The sequence below is a fragment of the Scyliorhinus torazame genome, chromosome 2 (assembly GCF_047496885.1).
Source record: "Scyliorhinus torazame isolate Kashiwa2021f chromosome 2, sScyTor2.1, whole genome shotgun sequence".
Lineage (NCBI taxonomy): Eukaryota > Metazoa > Chordata > Chondrichthyes > Carcharhiniformes > Scyliorhinidae > Scyliorhinus > Scyliorhinus torazame.
The window spans coordinates 273,363,292-273,383,349 of record NC_092708.1 but is presented as its reverse complement, the minus strand read 5'-3'; the positions used below and the strand labels follow the sequence as shown (position 1 = coordinate 273,383,349).

The 20,058-nt window shown below is 47.5% G+C and overlaps 2 protein-coding genes across 3 annotated transcripts in view; one reads left to right on the top strand and one right to left on the bottom strand.

The window, feature by feature from the left end:
• The window catches only part of stard9 (StAR-related lipid transfer (START) domain containing 9), a 388,283-nt gene extending 373,618 nt beyond the window's left edge, over positions 1–14,665 (top strand). The window contains exons 30-34 of the mRNA XM_072487657.1: positions 3,831–3,895; positions 5,268–5,473; positions 9,876–9,955; positions 13,629–13,787; positions 13,943–14,665. Of these exons, the coding sequence (XP_072343758.1) occupies positions 3,831–3,895; positions 5,268–5,473; positions 9,876–9,955; positions 13,629–13,787; positions 13,943–14,044 (612 nt within the window). The 3' untranslated portion in view covers positions 14,045–14,665. The remainder of the gene's footprint in view (positions 1–3,830; positions 3,896–5,267; positions 5,474–9,875; positions 9,956–13,628; positions 13,788–13,942) is intronic.
• LOC140398684 (codanin-1-like) overlaps positions 14,664–20,058 on the bottom strand; it is a 185,795-nt gene continuing 180,400 nt past the window's right edge. For both annotated transcript variants that reach the window (XM_072487669.1, XM_072487679.1), the window contains 3 exons: positions 17,666–17,862; positions 15,982–16,095; positions 14,664–15,465 (listed from right to left, as the gene is read on the bottom strand). In XM_072487669.1, the coding sequence (XP_072343770.1) occupies positions 15,361–15,465; positions 15,982–16,095; positions 17,666–17,862 (416 nt within the window). In that variant the 3' untranslated portion in view covers positions 14,664–15,360. The remainder of the gene's footprint in view (positions 15,466–15,981; positions 16,096–17,665; positions 17,863–20,058) is intronic.

The following is a 20,058-nucleotide window of genomic DNA, read 5'->3' as shown; positions in this document are numbered from 1 at the left end:
CCTGGTACAACAACCTGACCCAGTCGATAAAGCCCCTACCAAACCCAAACCATCCCAGCACCTCCCATAGATAGTCCCACTCTACCCGGTTGAACGCCTTCTCCGCATCCATGGCCACAACTACTTCAACTTCCCTCCTCTCCGGGGGTATCATAATCACATTAAGCAGCCTTCTTATATTGGCCACGAACTGCCTACCCTTGACAAATCCGGTTTGGTCCTCCATAATCACCTCCGGCACCCAATCTTCAATCCTGGAGGGCAACACTTTGGCCAGCAGCTTAGCGTCCACATTAAGCAACGAGATCGGCCTATGGGACCCACACAGCTCCGGGTTCTTGTCCCGCTTCAATATTAACGAAATGGTGGCCTGTGACATCGTCGGGGGCAGCACCCCTCTATCCCTCGCCTCGTTAAGAACCTTGACCAGCAACTGCCCTAATATCCCGGACAATTTCTTGTAAAATTGCACTGGGAACCCGTCCGGCCCCGGAGATTTACCCGACTGCATTGCCTTCAAGCCCTCAGATATTTCTTCGGCCCTAATCGGAGCCCCCAGCACGTCCACCAGCTTCCTGTCCACCCTTGGGAAAGTCAGCCCATCCAGAAAGCGTCTCATCTCCTCAGGACGTGTGGGGGGTTCCGAGCGATAGAGTCCGCTGTAAAAGTCCCTGAACGCCCTGTTTAGCCCAGCTGAATCCCCTACCAGGTTCCCATCTCCGTTGACCACCTTATCAGTTCCCCTGGCTGCCTCCCTCTTTCTCAACTGTTGTGCCAGCATTCTGCAGGCCTTCTCCCCATGTTCATACAACGTCCCCCTCGCCTTTCTCAGCTGCTTCACTGCCTTGCCCGTGGACAGCACCCCAAACTCAGCCTGCAGCCTCCGGCATTCCCTTAACAGTTCCACCCCCGGGGTCACCGCATAGCTCCTATCTATCCGTAAGATCTCCTTGATCAGTCGGTCCGTCTCTGCCCTATCTGTCCTGTCCCTATGAGCTCGGATTGAGATCAGCTCCCCGTCACCACTGCCTTCAGCGCCTCCCAGACCACCGCTGCTGAGACTTCCCCCTTGTCGTTGACCTGCAGGTAGTTCTGCATGCACTTCCTCACCCTCTCGCACACCGCCTCGTCCGCCAACAAGCCCAAGTCCAATCGCCACTGCGGGCGCTGGAAGCTCTCCTCACTAAACTGCAGTTCCACCCAGTGTGGGGCATGATCCGAAATAGTGATGGCCGAGTACCCCGTGTCCACCACCCCCGCCAGCAGATCCCTCCTCAAAATGAAAAAATCAATCCGGGAGTAAACCTTATGTACATGCGAATAGAAAGAAAACTCCCTCCCCGTCGGCTGCCTAAACCTCCATGGGTCGACCCCTCCTATCTGCTCCATGAGCCCTATCAGCTCCTTTGCCATTGCTGGCACCCTCCCCGTTTTCGAGCACGACCGGTCCAGGCCGAGGTCGATGGCCGTATTAAAATCCCCTCCCATCACCAACTTGTGCGAGTCCAGGTCAGGTATCTTCCCCAGTACCCTCTTTATGAATTCTACATCGTCCCAGTTTGGCGCGTACATGCTAACCAATACCACAATACCTCCCCTCCACCCTACCGCTCACCATGACATAGGGGCCCCCCCCCCCCCGTCCGAGACTATACTACCCGCCTGGAATTGCACCCGCTTATTAATTAAAATCGCCACCCCTCTCGTCTCGGTATCCTTCCTGAATGGAAGACCTGACTGACCCAGCCCTTCCTCAGCCTAACTTGACCCGCTACATTCGGGTGTGTCTCTTGCAACATCACCATGTCCGCCTTCGGAGCCCTCAGGTGTGCGAACACACGGGCCCTCTTGACAGGCCCATTCAACCCTCTAACATTCCAGGTGATCAGCCTGGTTAGGGGGCACCGCCCCCCCCCCCCCCCAGCTGATCAGCCAATCCCCCTTCCTAGGCCTGCCCCCCGCCCATGTGCCGCGCCTCCATCTGCCCGCCTCCAGGTAGCCCCCACCCCCAACCTCCTCTCTGTCCCCGAACCTAGGTCCCTCCCTTGTCAGCAAACTCCCCCCCCCCCCCCCCCCCAGCAACATCATCCTATAGCACAAGCCCTGCCCTGTATTGAACCAATACACCCCCCCCCCACTATGCTTCAGTAGACTAGCTTACCCAGCTAGCCCGGTACCCTCGCCTCCGGCGCCAAAAAGTCTCCCATCTATTGTTCCCTACTCCCCCCCACCCCCCATCAAAACCACTTTCCTCATCAAACCAAAACCGAACAATCTCCTAATTACCATAGGAAACAGCCCAAAACAGACAGAGACCCCACAAGTAACCCCCTCAATAGTGCAAATTAAAGTAATACAAAGCCCCCACCAACCACCCCCATCAAAACACCGAAAAACCCAACAAAAAACGAATAACGTTTACTCCCCCATCTTCACCCAAACTTCAAAAACAGAAAAAAGGCAACAATCAAACCATATATACATAATTCATGAAAAGAGAAAGTCCACAATGTTCTCAGTTCTACGCCAGTCCCTTCTTCTTGGCAAAGTCCATCGCCTCTTCGGGCGACTCGAAGTAATGGTGCTGGTCCTCATGTGTGACCCAAAGACGCGCCGGATAGAGGAGCCTGAATTTCACCACCTTCTTAAACAGGATCTCCTTCACTTGCCTGAAGCCTGCCCTCCTCCTGGCCACCTCCACACTCAGGTCCTGATAGATGCGCAATATGCTATTGTCCCACTTGCATCTCCTGGTACGTTTGGCCCACTGGAGGACACACTCTTTTATCTAAAAATCTGTGGAAGCAAACCACCATCGCCCTTGGGGGGTCCCCCGGCCGTGGCTTCCTCGCCATCGCCCTGTCCACCTCCAACGGTCGGGGTAAAGCCCCCTCCCCCAGAAGCTTCTGGAACATATTTACCACAAAAGCACCCGCATCAGCCCCCTCAGGGAGACCGACAATTCTTAAGTTCTGCCGGCGCGTTCTGTTCTCCAGATCTTCCACCTTTTTCTAACAGCCCTTTCTGCTGATCCTTCAGCATCCCCACCTCCAGCTCCACCACCGTTTGGTGCTCCTCCTGGTCCGCCAGCACTTTCTCCAACTTCTGGATCGTCCGATCCTGGGCATCCAGCCTGCGTTCCAGCGGATCGATCGACTCCTTTATTGGGTCGAGCCAATCTCGTTTCTGTCTGGCAAAGCCCTCCTGGATGACCTGCATCAGCTCCTCCGTCGATGGCTGGGCCGTCGCAGCAGGGGTCCGAACATCAGCAATGTTGTCTTCAGCAGCCACTTCTAACCAGCTCTTGCTTATCTTTCTATTTCTTCCTTTACGGTCCCTTGGGGTTCTCCCTTCCATGCACCACTGTGTGGATCCAGTGCCTAAGTGTCCGCACTTTTAACACCAAAACTCAAAGCCACGAAAAACTTGGGGGAAAAAGGTCCAAAAGCCCGGCCAGAGTGGGAGCCACCCAGTGTGTGACTTACTCCCTCATAGCCGCCACCGGAAGTCAAGATGAACCAATTCTGCTCAAACCAAGGATCAAACTTTACCATATTGTTGTATGCTGTTTCTTGCTACTCATTATTTAGTCAATAGCTTCACAACCATGGCTGAAATTTATTACCCATCCCTAGATGCCCTCGGCTGTGACTTGGAGAGGAACCTGTGTGATGGTGGTGACCCCATGGGCCTGCTGCCTTTGTTGTGAGAGATAGAGATCAGAGATTTGGAATCCCTCAGCTATCAAGAGCCAACATTTCCTATCTCGGCGTCTATTGTTTATTTATATTGCTCACGAAATACATTATTAAAATCTCTTCTCTTTTTAGATCATGGTGGCATCTGTTAACAATCTCAGAAACCTTCTTAATGGCAAATCAGCAGCTGGATGGAGGTAAGTGCAATCATTCTGACAAGTAAAACAGACATAAAAAGCGGGATTCTCCGCAATCAGCGGGATCGCCCGACAGCAGCGTCATAAACGGCGCGAACCACTCCGGCGTCAGGCCGACCGGAAGTAGCGGAATTCTCCGCACTTCCGGGGGCTAGGAGGACGCCCGAGGGGTTGGTGCCGCGCCGAAGAGACTGCGCAAGTCCGCGCATGCGCCAAAGGGCCGGCGTGATCCCACGCATGGTCCACCCGCAGGTCGGTGGGCTCTGATCGCAGGCCAGGCCCCAACCGACTTACCTGCCAGGTCCCGCCGTGTGGGATGATGTCTAATCCACGCCAGCGGGACTGGCCATCGGGGCCCGGAGAAATGCCGGGGGGGGGCGCTGCCAATGGCCCCCGACCGCTGTGGCGTGAACACCGCCCCCGCCCAAAAACCGGAGAATACGGCAATACGGCAGCCGGTGTCAGGGCGGGATTCCCCCCGCCCCCCCCGGGGATTCTCCGACCCGGCGGGGGGTCAGCGAATCCCACCCAAGAAGTTTACCCTTTCAGTCCTTAAATTGCTTCAAGTCCTTTGCTGGATTCTAAATTACTCCCAATCCTCGGGCTTGTCACTTCTTCTGATAACTTTATAAACCATTTCCTTTGATCTAATGCAATCTTTAACTTATTTTGTCAGCCAAGGTTGTATTACCTCTGCACAGTGGTTAGCACTGTTGCTTCACAGCGCCAGTGACCCGGGTTCAATTCCCACTTCAGTCACTGTCTGTACGGAGTCTGCATTGGTTTTCTCCGGGTGCTCCAGTTTCCTCCCACAAGTCCCGAAAGACAGGCTTGTTAGGTAATTTGGACATTCAGAATTCCCCCTCTGTACCCGAACAGGTGCCGTCGTGTGGTGACTAGGGGCTTTTCACAGTAACTTCATTGCAATGTTAATGTAAGCCTACTTGTGACAATAATAAAGATCATTGTTATATTATAATTGCATTTCTATCATACGTTTCACAACCTCAAGATCTCCTGTAGTACTTTGAACTGCAGTCACTGTTGTAACATGGCAGTCAAGTTGCACACAACTTCCCACAGACAGCTGTGTGATAATAATAGATAATCTGTCTTTTTTATTTTGGTTGAGGGATAAATATTAGCCAGGGCACTGGAGAGCATACTCCCGTTCTTCTTCAAAATAGTGCCACGGGACTGTTTACATCCACCTGAGAGTGCAAGCAGTTTACACCATGTCCAACAGTGCTGCACTCCCTCAGTACTGGCTCGATTTGTGTGAACTCTACACAATGACAGAAAAAATGGCTTTTGCTTTATTCTGATTCCCATATGAATGATGTGTAATTTCAATGCTTCTTGTGTTCATTAGATACCATTGCACAGAAAAAGGAATCTTAATGTTCTATAAGAAGTACACCTCCCCAACCAAACATGGTTTTATGGGTGTTGGCCTGATTGAGAAACCATTGCACTGTGTGTGGTGCATGGTGAAAGATCACAGTAAGAGGCAGCTGTACGACAAGACAATAAAAACTGTGGAAGTGCACCAACAGCTGGGAAGTGGCATTGAGCTTGGTAAGGTCCGGCTACCCCTAATAGTTCTCTAAAACAGCAGAATAATATCACTTGAAAAATTAAGATTCAAGAAAAGGTGTTGAAGAAATTCCTTCAATTACTTCCATGGTTTCAGGTCATCCAAAGATCAGCAGTTGTTCTGAGCAATCATGTTATGGGAGATCAGGTCTGGTGGTTGATCTCATTGAATCATAGATCTCAATCTGCTCCAGTCCTTTAGATACCGTCCCTTGTAACACTTATTATTGTTATTCCTATGTACAGGCTATTCCATGGGCCCAACATACAAGGGGTTTTTCTTGAAGTTTACTAACTTGCTTTCTGAAATGCTCCCATGTTTGTCTGCAAGTTCTGGTTGGTGTCATCCTAACACCAATTTGTCTTGGCACAATCTATTTCACAGGATTTGGTCTCATTCTGAGTATGTCATATGTGAACTCTACTGAAGATTTGACAGTCTGACCAAGTCATTGCTGAGTGGAGATGAGAGGCTTCTTTTCTCTGCTGTCCCTGAGCTCCTAGTTTCTTGACTTAAGGTGGCCTCCCTGCTTCTGATGGTAATAGTACCATCAGATGGCCACTAAATTTGGTGAGCTGGTGTTTTCCAGGATCAATTAGGGTAACTTGTAGAGTCTCTTTGATGTTTTTTGAAACATTCTAAAGGAGTTCTAAATGTTTACCCAAAGCCTTTCTCAAGAATTAACCTGAGGAAAATCCAAGCCCTCTGTACTTGTAGACACATTGCCTTGGATTCCCATCCTGGCACCCAGTCAGATCTCTTTTACATGTTGTTGCACTGTCCTCGGCTAGTGTAGTAATTTTGCAGTTCCTTTTCTATTCTGTTTTGATGGCAGATACAGAGGAGTGGAATGCTGAGTGACATTCGCTCACACTCAGCTTCAGACTGCATAATGAGAGATGCCAGTAGAGTGGATGAATATGTTCTAAATTGAGTAGTTTTGAAAAAATTGAAACGAAGACTGGCAGTTGGGATGGTAACCAGAGGGAACTGATTTAAGATAATTGGCAAAAGGTGGAGATGAGAATATTTATCTTTTATTAAAAAAAAACTTTAAAAAAAATTTAGAGTGTCCAATTATTTTTTTCCGCTTAAGGGGCAATATAGCATAGCCAGTCCACCTACCCTGCACATCTTTGGGTTGTGGAGTTTGGGTTGTGGAGGTGAGACCCACAGACTCGGGGAGAATGTGCAAACTCCACACGGACAGTGACCCGGGGGAGAATATTTTTTCATCCAGCAAGTTATGATGAATATCAAATCACATTTAACTTACTTTATGGAGTTAATTGTTGAAGGAACAAAGTGGATTGATGAGGACTGTGCCGGAATGTTACATGTAGACTTTCAAAGAACAAAGAAATGTACAGCACAGGAACAGGCCCTTCGGCCCTCCAAGCCCGTGCCGACCATGCTGCCCGACTAAACTACAATCTTCTACACTTCCTGGGTCCGTATCCCTCTATTCCCATCCTATTCATGTATTTGTCAAGATGCCCCTTAAATGTCGCTATCGTCCCTGCTTCCACCACCTCCTCCGGTAGCGAGTTCCAGGCACCCACTACCCGCTGCGTAAAAAAGCTTGCCTCGTACATCTACTCTAAACCTTGCCCCTCTCACCTTAAACCTATGCCCCCCAGTAATTGACCCCTCTTCCCCAAGGAAAAGCCTCTGTCTATGCCCCTCATAATTTTGTAGACCTCTATCAGGTCGCCCCTCAACCTCCTTCGTTCCAGTGAGAACAAACCGAGTTTATTCAACCGCTCTTCATAGCTAATGCCCTCCATACCATGCAACATTCTGGTAAATCTCTTCTGCACCCTCTTTAAAGCCTCCACATCCATCTGGTAGTGTTGCGACCAGAATTGAACACTATACTCCAAGTGTGGCCTAACTAAGGTTCTATACAGCTGCAACATGACTTGCCAATTCCTATACTCAATGCCCCGGCCAATGAAGGCAAGCATGCCGTATGCCTTCTTGACTACCTTCTCCACCTGTGTTGCCCCTTTCAGTGACCTGTGGACCTGTACTCCTAGATCTCTTTTGACTTTCAATACTCTTGAGGGTTCTACCATTCACTGTATATTCCCTACCTGCATTAGACCTTCCAAAATGCGTTACCTCACATTTGTCCGGATTAAACTCCATCTGCCATCTCTCCGCCCAAGTCTCCAGACAATCTAAATCCTGCTGTATCCTCTGACAGTCCTCATCGCTATCCGCAATTCCACCAACCTTTGTGTCGTCTGCAAACTTACTAATCAGACCAGTTACATTTTCCTCCAAATCATTTATATATACTACAAACAGCAAAGGTCCCAGCACTGATCCCTGTGGAACACCACTGGTCACAGCCCTCCAATTAGAAAAGCATCCTTCCATTGCTACTCTCTGCCTTCTATGACCTAGCCATGACCTTTCAAAAGCTATGACCTTTCAAAAAGCATTTGATAAAATAGGCTTGTTAACACAATTAAAACTTAAGGGCAGAGATAATAGCGGTATTCAAACTCATGAAGGGTTTTGATAAGAGTATCCACGAACAGTCACCATCAAGGGAATTGGCAAAAGAACACCAGAGGTATTATGAGGATAAAGGTTTTTAATGCAATAAATTTTATGAAATGGAATGCACTGCTTCAAAGGGAAGCAGATTCAAGAGTAACTTTCAAAAGTGAATTGGATGAATGCTTGGGAGAGGAACAAATTGCAGGGCATGGGCAGTTGGACAGCTCTTTCAGAGAGCTGGAAGAGGCACAATGAGCGAAATGGATTTCTGTGCAGTATGATAGGATAGAACTCGACAGTTAAAGAATCACATGGACTTGAAATGGATCTAAGTAGTGGACCATCTTTATACAAATAATAAGTGGTTAATTCAGATGCTAAATATGCAGGTGTAAAGGTCCTTCCTGTTGATTCCCTTATTTCTCCTTTCTTTATTTTTGCTGTTATCATTTTTGATCCATAGCTGCTTAATGGACATGCATCTTTAAGTTCAGCAGCAGAGAGAATGAGGAATTCCAGAATGTGGTGCTGCTGGCTTTGGACAGCAAAACGCAGGCTTCTCGGCACCCAAGAGATGGGGTGGGATTCAGTTCAATTGATTAGCTGGTGGCCAATGAATTGGCCCAAAGGCCAATCCTGCCCGATACCAGGTGGTGATTGGATCCTGCCTGAGTGTGATGATTTCCAGAGACCTGAGCAAAGTAGTGTTTAACTCTTGGAAGCACAGGGACAACGAATGAATGAATCTAGAGGGAAACCATTCTACGTTGCGGCATTCTCCCCTACCCGACAGGGTAGGGGGTCCCGGCGGGATGGAGTGGCGTGAACCACTCCGGTGCGGGCCGCCCCAAAGGTGCGGATTCCTCCGTACCTTTAGGGGCCAAGCCCTCCCCTTGAGGGGCTAGCCCCGCGCCGGAGTGGTTGCCACGCTGCCAGCCGGTGGGAAAGGCCTTTGGCGCCACAACAGCCGGGGCCAAAAGGACTTCGCGGGCGGTGGAGTTCTGCGCAGGGTGGGGTGTCTCTTCCGCATCGCCCATGGTGAAGACTGTGGCCGAGGCGGAGGGAAAAGAGTGCCCCCACGGCACAGGCCCGCTCGCGGATCGGTGGGCCCTGATCGCGGGCCAGGCCACCGTGGGCACCCCCCCCCCCCCGGGGCCAGATCACCCCGGAGCTTGCCCGCGCTGCCTAGTCCTGCCGGGAAGAGAGGTGGTTTGATCCTCGCCGCCGGGACAGGCATTCCAGCAGCGGGACTTAAGCCCATTGCGGGTCGGAGAATCGCCGGGGGGGGGCCCGCCGACTGGCGCGATCCCCGCCCCCGCCGAATATCCAGTGCCGGAGAATTCGGCAACCGGCGGGGGCGGGATTCACGCCAGCTCCCGGCGATTCTCCGACCCGCCTCTGGACTTTTGTTTTCCTTTTTACTCTTTTTTACACCCCTGTGTTTGTCTGTCTTTTGTGTGAGTGGGAAGCAAGTTAAAGTGGGGGATTGGATAATAGTTAACCAATTATATTTGCTGCATATTTCATTATATCCCTTGTTATAAATAAAAAGTATTGTGTTTAAATTTGCAAACCTGGTGATTGTAATTATTGGGCAGCCAAGGACCCAACAATGTATGTATTTTGCCAAGAATTATTGGTTGATTCAATTGCATTGCTGTAGGTCGAGTGGGGCTAGAATTGACCGTGCCCTAGCCCAGTGTGTCGCAACACAGGCTACATATTTAACATCAATTTGCAATTGATATCAATGAGTACAGTTTTTTGGCAATTCAATCTCAATCTGTGTCACATAACTTTAAATATAAGAGTGATGATGAATGTTCCATTTTGAAAATTCATGCTCCCTTTTATTTGATATTTTGTTTCAAGTTTATCTTGTGAATGATACTTCTGTGTGCTACCTCAACCAGCCCAGGGACTTCTGCTGCATCAGTGTGGAAGCAAAAGAGGTAAAGTCAACAAATACCTTCCTTTTGCAGTTGATGCCATCTCCTGTTAGAGCAAGTAACCATTGCACCACTTGAATGACAATCAGTCTCCAATCCTCAAATAATTGTCCAATTCATCCTTTTTCTACACAACTGCCTCAGTGGATAGGTATCTTCTACAGGTTTACCACCTCCTTCATTAGCACTTAAACCTAACGTGTGCACGTTCTCTTGTTGTAGCTGGACCCATGTTCTCTGATTGTCATGTTAAAATATTTAGCATGACCAATCCACCTAACCTGCACATCTTTGGCCTGTGGGAGGAAACTGGAGCGCCCAGAGGAAACCCACGCACACACGGGGAGAATTACAAATTCCACACAGGCAGTCACTCAAGGTCTGAATTGAACCTGGGTACCTGATGATGTGAGGCAGCAGTGCTAACCACTGTGCCATCCTGTCCACCTACTTTGGAATAATTACCATGAGTAAAAAGACCCAGGTTATTCAACTTACCTCATAGCTCTGTTGTTCAAGGCTTCTGAGTCATTTGTTTTCAGTTATCTGCTTGCCTCCAATCTCAAGGCATTTTCATGTAAACAAACAAAAGCAGAACAAAACATTATAAACTGACACCCACTCTTCCCCCCCCCCCCCCCCCCCATCCATCCCCTTCTCTCATCCCGCCTTAAGTACCCAATTCATTTTTTCCAATGAAGGGGCAATTCAGCATAGCCAAACCGCCTAACCTGCACATCTTTCTGTTGTGGGGGCGAAACCCATGCAAACACGGGGAGAATGTGCAAACTCCACACGGACAGTGACCCAGAGCCCGGATCGAACTTGGGAACTCGGCACCGTGAGACTGCAATGCTCGCCACTGTGCTGACCCTCTCCCGCCTTAATTTTAACCCCCTTACCCCGCCCCACTGCTGACCCCTCACACCTCCTTGGAGAAATCAATAAACGGCTTCTACCTCCGGGTGAGCCCATCCGCTGACACCCTCAGGATGAACTTGACCTTTTCCAGCCTCAGGAATTCCGCCGTCGCTAGCACACACACACATGGCGGCTCCAAGTCCCTCCATCTAAGCAAGATCCAGGGAGGCAAAGGCCAAAACATCGGCTCTCTTGCCTCTGGACTCCCGGGTCTTCAGACACCTCGAATATCGCTACCTCTGGACTCAGGGCCACCTCCATCCAGCACCTCCGACATTATGTCCGCGAACCCCTGCCAGAATCCCTTCAGCCTCGGACATGCCCAGAACATGTGGACATGATTCGCGGGCCTCCCTGCACACCGCCCACATCTATCCTCTACCCTGTCAAAGAACCTACTCATCCTTGCTACCATCATATGTGCCCTATGTATTACTTTAAACTGAACAAAGCTTAGCCTCGCACACAAGGATGCATTCACCCTCCGCACGACCTCTGCCCATGTCTCCGACGCCACCTCCCCCTCCCACTTGCATTTTATATCCCCCACCAGGGCCTCCCAATCCATCAACGCCTTGTAGACATCGGACACCACTGCCCCTCCCCTATCTTGTCCCGACAGTCCTTGTCCTGCAACCCCACGGGTGGCAGCCCAGGAAAGGACGGCACCTCTCCTTACAAAATCCCGTACCTGCAGATATCCAAAATCGTTCCTCCCACGCAGCTCCTACCCTTCCTCCAGGTCCAACGTCCCAAATTTGCCCATGAATAGATCGCCAAATAGTTTGATCTCTGCTTGCCGCCACCCCTGAAACCTTGCATCCAACTGCCCGGCGCAACCTATAGTTGTCGCAGATCGGTGCCCACACCATAGCAGCCCCCAGTACCAAATGCTGCCGACACTGCCCCAACATCTTTAGGGCCGACACCACCACTGGGCTCACGGAGTACCTGGCTGGCAAGAACGGCAGAAGCGCTGAACAACAAAGCCCCCAAACTCGTTCCCTCCATCCGACCCCTCCCCCATGACCCATTTCCTAACCATAGCGATATTCACCGTCCAGTAGTAGTTCATGTTCAGCAGCGCCAGCACCTCTTTCTCTCCAGAAAAACGCTCTTGCCCCGTGTGCTCTTTCCTGCCCATACAAACCCAGAGATCAGCACTTTAACGTTTTTGAAAAATGACTTCGGGATGAAAATTGGGAGGTTCTGGAACACAAACAGAAAACCTTGGCAGCACCATCATTGTTACTGTCTGCACCCATCTTGCCAGTGACAGCACATTCCACCTCCTAAACACCACTTTCATCTGCTCCACCAGCCGCGCCAGGTTCAACTTGAGCAGCTGTGTCGAACTCCGCATCACGTGGAGGCCCAAGTATCTAAAGCTGTAACACCCTGAATGGCCACTGCCCCAACCTCCTCTCCTGCCCTCTGATGCAATGAGACCCTGTGCTCACGCCCCCCTCGCACAATCCCTCTCCAGTCCATCCATTTTTAAACTCCACTGGAAACCCATCCGGCCCCTGGGCCTTCCCTGCCTGCATTGCCCCCATACTGTCCATCACCTCCCTCAACCCAATTGCCCCCCCCCCCCCCCAAAAACCGTCAACCTGCTCCTCCTCTACCTTGGGGAAACTCTCAATCTTAATTGATGATCAACATCACTGCACAGAGTATTTAGTATGACTGTACCAGCTCATCATCACTCAAAGTGAGTGGATGTTTCTAAAGGTTTCCCCGCTTACTGCTATGCTTTGAGCTGTTGCATTTGAGATCTTTCCCCAACGACCCGCTCTCTGGAATGGTGTCCTACAGCCTAGTCATTTAGTCTAAATCCCATTAGCACTCATCTCTTCATTTTCCCACCCTCTCAGATTTCTGTCACCCACCTGACAGCTTTGTTTATGGTCCTACTATGGATATTTCCCATACCATACTAATGACATTCCGTTCACTGAGAAATGTTGCAAGAGGGTAGATAACTAATACAGAGCTTAGAGTGTGTTCTGTGACACCTTTCACACACTCCAACATGCTTCATGGCCAACAATTACAGAATAGTTAACAGCGCAGGAGGCCATTCATCCCATCACAACTGCACTGGCACTCATCATCATTTCACATGATGCCATTCTCCTGTAACCCTGCACATTGTTTTCTGAATGCCTCGATTGAACCTGCCTCTACCACCCTCAGATGGTGCCTTACAGACTCTAACCACTCACTATGAAAATGCTTTTTTTCTCTTATCGCTTTTGCTTCTTTTGCAAATGACTTTAAATCTGTGCCCTCTTCTTCTCAACCCTTTAACAAGTAAGAAGTTTCTCTGTATTTACTGTGGCCAAACCCTCATGATAGAGTTCAAGACAGGAACTGCTAGGTTAGTCAGGCCGTCTTGTTGTAAAAGGTGAGGGAACACTAACTTTCAGGATCGCTGTCATTAGTCACTCTTGCCAGGTGTGCTCCATTAGCTTTTCAGAATGTATTCCAGTAAGATGAAACTAATTTGTAAACCAAACAGGTTTATTGTTTGTGAAATGAGTTTTCACAGTGCAGGAACCGCAGAACGCAGTTTTTGTATATCTACTTGACACACATCCCATTAGTTTGGGGGGAGTGGGGAAGCAGATGAGCTCCTCATGCTTACTGATTGGGATGGCTGGGATATGGGTTATCAGAGAAGTTTGAGGTTGTCATTTACACTTCAGCTTAAAATAAAGAACACAGTTTGAACCCATTGTTCTTTGACTAGGACCAGCAGTACATTCTGGCAATGCAGTCAATTTATGAGGAATCGATGCCTCGGCCTGTAAAGGAGTTTGTACGAGGGGAAATGATGCCTAGTGGCTGGATTCTACAGCCTGATGCACAGAATGGAAAGGAAATAACAAGACTTATTTACTTGACTCAGGTAAAAACAATTTGTTCATTAAGATCTAAAAAAAAAAGGACAGTGATATGGTCGGCACGGGCTTGGAGGGCCGAAGGGCCTGTTCCTGTGTTTTTCTTTGTTCTTTGATATCAAAACAGTGAATAAAGCAGAGATTTCTATTTCTAATTTTTAAGGTTGATCTTGGTGCTCCAGCTCTCCCTGCCAGACTGCTGGGGTCAGTTGCCAAGCGACAGCCTCTGTGCATTGCCAACCTTGCCAGTTTGCTCTCCTGCTGACTTGTTATCAAGACAGGTACTGTACATCCAGGGCTGCCTCCCCTCTCTGCATTTCTAATCTGGCCAGACTTGGTGTTCAACGGCTTGATTATCTGCTCATCTCAGGCCACATATTTCAGACTTAAATTTGGAATACTTGTGTATAATATGTACAGTTTTGTATTTGTATTGTAGAATTTAATTTTTTTGCTGAGTCAGTCCCTCTAAGTTAATCTTTCCTAGTGGACATGTCACATCGCAGTTCAGTACAAGCTGTTCCAGGTTTTTCTATTAAATGTACAGTTAAAATTTTTATTTTTGTATGGTAAAATCAAATGTCCAAATTGAACTTATTTATATATAAACAAGCATTTTTATACAGTTAATTCAGGAACTATAATTGTCAAAATCCATGGAATTAAGTCTTTTTTGGTCATTTACTATATTTATATTTAATGCTTTGATTTTAAATATATAATTTGTTTGAGATAAGATGTCTCGTGTCTTTATTCAACTCACTTCAAAAATTACCAAGTCCCGTTAACAATGTGAGCTGTTAAGTTAAAAATGCTTCATGCTTGAATAGTGTTTACCTGATGTTACATGACAAAAATCTATTACAATAAAGACATGGGCCAAATACAGCAAGATTTCTTTATTCTTTGAAACAAGTAGGCAGTACAGGACTTTACTTCGATGGGCTAAAAGGTGGCCTCCTGGCTTTCACCTTTTTTGGTATTAATTAATTGCTTGTGAGCATCACTGGCCAAGGCTTGCAGCATTGTCTTAGGGAATGAGTTCCTTCCTTCTCTCCTATGGTATTGTTTGAAATTTGACATTTTCGTATTTGTCCACTGATGAGAAAAACAATCTACTTGGCACAGAAATTTAATTTTACCAGTGTGGAGTTTCACTCCTTCACCTTTTGTCTCCTAACCCATATTGCAATACAGGATTTTACATAAGAATTTTTAATTCAAAGTTACTTCCTGGTTTAGACTCCATGTCTCAGTATAAATTCTTCAATGTGAGTGCTTCCCCATTGCTCACAGATCCCAGATTGTGATGCAGCCATTCTGAAATAGATCTCCAATGATTTTTAATTGCCATATTCGAAACCCACAAGGATTGCTAACTTAAAATTCAGGCCAACATCACCGGATTAATCATAGCCAAATATAAAGAGGTCCAATGTGAACTACGTTAAATATTCACTTGTGAATATTTTATTAAATTTAGCAGCATCAGTAAAAAATATAAAATATTCCTACCCCCCCTCAAATGAATTGCACTTGTAAGGCCAGATTTTTTTGCATAAGTCAATCCAAGCATGCTATTTAGTCAGTATGTCTTTGTTCATTTGCCACCTGGTCTTCCATTTTATGTGTCTTGGCCAGTTCTGAACACATTCCAAATACGGATTTTATCACGTGCATGAAATCCTGAAAAAGAGAAGTGTAATTTAGAACATAGAACATAGAAAATACAGCACAGAACAGGCCCTTCGACCCACGATGTTGTGCCGAACCTTTGTCCTAGATTAATCATAGATTATCATTGAATTTACAGTGCAGAAGGAGGCCATTCGGCCCTTTGAGTCTGCACCGGCTCTTGGAAAGAGCACCCTACCCAAACTCAATACCTTCACCCAACACCAAGGGCAATTTGGACATTAAGGGCAATTTATCATTGGCCAATTCACCTAACCCGCACATCTTTGGATTGTCGGAGGAAACCCACGCAGACACGGGGAGGACGTGCAGACTCCGCACAGTCAGTGACCCAAGCCGGAATCGAACCTGGGACCCTGGAGCTGTGAAGCAATTGTGCTATCCACAATGCTACCGTGCTGCCCACGGAGTCCTCTGCTGTTTTCAAACTGATACAAAACTAAGATTTCCATTAATGGAGGTACTTGAACTTACTAAACAGAAGCAGAACAAATCAAACTCCGTTACCTGGGGCCAAGAATGTTGTGAAAGGTCCCTCCAGTAACACTCTATTTCTGCAGTCTTCATCAGTCCCTCCTCAGTAAGGCCACGAATTAGAAATGAGAGTTCATTCCAACATAACTGATGAGAGAAGAAATTGATCATAAACTTCTGAGCTGTTCTTATCCCCTTTCAGAGTTTTCTCTAGTTACACAAACACTTACTTTTTAAACTTGGCCAGCAACATTAAACCATTTCCCTACAAAAGTGCAGACGGGAGCTTAACATAGCCTAAAATTCCCTGATGCATTGCAAGATGGTTTCTTGCAGGGAAGATTTGGTGAGTGAAAAGTTAGGAGTTTTTTTTTTTTAAAAGACAGGAATATCAGGATTTTGAACTTTGTTTCCTTAGATTCCATATCTTTGGCTTGTGCTCATGTTTATATATTTTATTTTTCTGTCTTCGTGTCCATCATTGTTTCTATGGCTCATTAACAGACATTAAATGTAGGCAAACTTGTAAGAATTGCCACAAAACATAAAATATATAATTTGTGAATAAATTGTAAAGAACACTACATTGGAACAAGGAAGAAATTGTCCTTTGTGAAGCACAATTATTTGACCAAACGTGCCTTTGAGATAATTCAGCATAGCCCAAGTTAACAATAGGTCTTAACAACTGCGCTGAAGCTTCCTTGCTCAGATTTCTTCTTAGCTCATTCTGAAGTTAAACTGCTGTTACAATTTCTTCGATTGCTATTAGGAAACTAAACTGCTTTACCATGCATTTGATTACTATTCCCAAATCAAAATATTTACAACGGAATTGTTTTTCAGGTTATTCAAAGTTCCTTGAATGATTTAAAATGTTTTTAAAATCTGGAATATAAAGCTAGTTTCAGTAATAATTAAAAAAAAAAATTTAGAGTACCCAATTCATTCATCCCAATTAACGGGCAATTTAGTGTGGCCAATCCACCTACCCTGCACATCTTTTGGGTTGTGGGGCTGAAACCCACACAAACATGTGGAGAATGTGCAAACTCCACACAGACAGTGACCCAGAGCCGGGATTGAACCTGGGACCTCGGGCCGTGAGGCTGCAGGGCTAACCCACTGCACCACCGTGCTGCCCGAGTTTCAGTAATAATGACCATGAAATCATCACTGATTGATGTAAAAACCCATTGGTTCACTAATGCTCTTTAGGGAAGGAAATCTGTCCACATGTGGCTCCAGACCCAGAGCAATGTGGTTGGCTCTTAAATGCCCAAAATGGCCTTGCAATCCACTCAGTTCAAGGGCAGAAAATGCTGACCATACCAACAATGTCCACATCCCATGAAAGGACAGTTAAAAAAAAAAAAATCTTGGGAGACCTGGGGCGGGATTCTCTGCCCCGCCGCGTCACATTTCTGCCCCTACTGGCCGGCGGGATTCTCCGTTACGCCAGCCGGTCAATGGGGTTTCAAATTGTGGGGCAGCCCCACACCGTTGGGAAACCCCCGGGCGCCGGCATAACGGAGAATCACCCCGGCCCCTAAGAGCCGCTACACTTAATATATAACTTTGCTCAGACATCAAGCAAGGTCAACTCCCCACTCCACTATCATGGGACTGCTCATGGTTTTGGAGCCAGCCTTCAAGTATAAATTAGCACATTCTCAATTGGAAGGATCATTATTTCAAAAGCACTGACAAGAGTTACCTTTCGATTTCTTGTCTCTATTGTATATGAAATGTTCTTCTCACTAAATATTAGCTGAAACGGTACAGGCACACGGAAATCATCCTTCCACAAAGCAAGGAGGAGACGGAGCGAATACTGGAGGGACTTGCAAAGAGAAGCATGGTCTCGGAAATCTTTCTTCATGTTAGGGTTAGATAGCGGAATTACTCCAGCAACTGTGGAAAAGAACCAGGTGAGACTTGGTTGGTAAAGCTGAAGCTATCTTAGAATAAGTGTAATTTAAGATAACAATGATACTGTAAATTCACCAAGGTGAAAGAGATTTCCTCTATACCACCACATGTATAATAAAAATCATGAAATTGTGTGCAGAGGAAGCCTCCCAGATTGGTTAACCTATAGTGAGTTAGTCAGCCTCTCAAATGGAAGGAAGCTACAGGTAGAGGGTTCAATGAAAAGTACAAACAGGCCAGTCGATTTCGGCGTGAGAACAGCTGGTGAGTCAGTTTCAGCGGGAGCATTGCGGAAGTGGCTGCTGGGAGGTAAGTCAACCTTTAAAAGCACTTGTCTTTGCAGGGGCAGGCCAGTCGATTTTGGCGGGAGAACAGCTGGTGAGTCAGTTTCAGCGGGAGCATTGCGGAAGTGGTTGCTGGGAGGTAAGTCTGTCCTTTAAAAGCACTTGTCTTTGCAGGGGCAGGCCAGTCGATTTCGGCGGGAGTGGAGCTGGCTGGTTAGTCAATTTCAGCAGGAGCTGAGAATTTTTCTTTTTTTTTTTCAAATTAGTTTTTTAGGGGGGAACCAGGAAGTCAACCCGCGGACGTCTGGGAAGACCCTCACCAATAAATTCTGGTGGAGAGGAAACCCGAGACACTACACGTGTAGTGTCTCCCACCCGCCCTCCTCCTCTAACCTAATAATAAAACCCATTGGTCTGAGGTTTTAAATAAGTACCATATTTTATTATATTATTATTATTTTTTATAAAAATTTAATTTAGTTGTTAGCCAGATCTTGGTAGAAAGTAAGAGGAATGGCAGGGAAGGGAGTGCAATGTTCCTCCTGCAGGATGTTTGAGGTGAGGGATGCAGTTAGTATCCCTGCTGATTTTATCTGCAGGAAGTGCTGCCATCTCCAGCTCCTCCAAGACCGAGTTAGGGAACTGGAGCTGGAGTTGGAAGAACTTCGGATCATTCGGGAGGCAGAAGGGGTCATAGATAGCAGCTTCAGGGAATTAGTTACACCAAAGATTGGAGATAGGTGGGTAACTGTAAGAGGGACTGGGAAAAAACAGTCAGTGCAGGGATCCCCTGTGGTCGTTCCCCTGAGAAACAAGTATACCGCTTTGGATACTTGTGGGGGGGGGACTTACCAGGGGTAAGCCATGGGGTACGGGCCTCTGGCACGGAGTCTGTCCCTGTTGCTCAGAAGGGAAGGGGGGAGAGGAGCAGAGCATTAGTAATTGGGGACTCTATAGTCAGGGGCACAGATAGGAGATTTTGTGGGAGCGTGAGAGACTCACGTTTGGTATGTTGCCTCCCAGGTGCAAGGGTACGTGATGTCTCGGATCGTGTTTTCCGGGTCCTTAGGGGGGAGGGAGAGCAGCCCCAAGTCGTGGTCCACATTGGCACTAACGACATGGGTAGGAAAGGGGACAAGGATGTCAGGCAGGCTTTCAGGGAGCTAGGATGGAAGCTCAGAACTAGAACAAACAGAGTTGTTATCTCTGGGTTGTTGCCCGTGCCACGTGATAGTGAGATGAGGAATAGGGAGAGAGAGCATTTAAACACGTGGCTACAGGGATGGTGCAGGCGGGAGGGATTCAGATTTCTGGATAACTGGGGCTCTTTCTGGGGAAGGTGGGACCTCTACAGACAGGATGGTCTACATCTGAACCTGAGGGGCACAAATATCCTGGGGGGGAGATTTGTTAGTGCTCTTTGGGGGGGTTTAAACTAATGCAGCAGGGGCATGGGAACCTGGATTGTAGTTTTAGGGTAAGGGAGAATGAGAGTATAGAGGTCAGGAGCACAGATTTGACGTCGCAGGAGGGGGCCAGTGTTCAGGTAGGTGGTTTGAAGTGTGTCTACTTCAATGCCAGGAATATACGAAACAAGGTAGGGGAACTGGCAGCATGGGTTGGTACCTGGGACTTCGATGTTGTGGCCATTTCGGAGACATGGATAGAGCAGGGACAGGAATGGATGTTGCAGGTTCCGGGGTTTAGGTGTTTTAGTAAGCTCAGAGAAGGAGGCAAAAGAGGGGGAGGTGTGGTGCTGCTAGTCAAGAGCAGTATTACGGTGGAGGAGAGGATGCTAGATGGGGACTCTTCTTCCGAGGTAGTATGGGCTGAAGTTAGAAACAGGAAAGGAGAGGTCACCCTGTTGGGAGTTTTTTTATAGGCCTCCTAATAG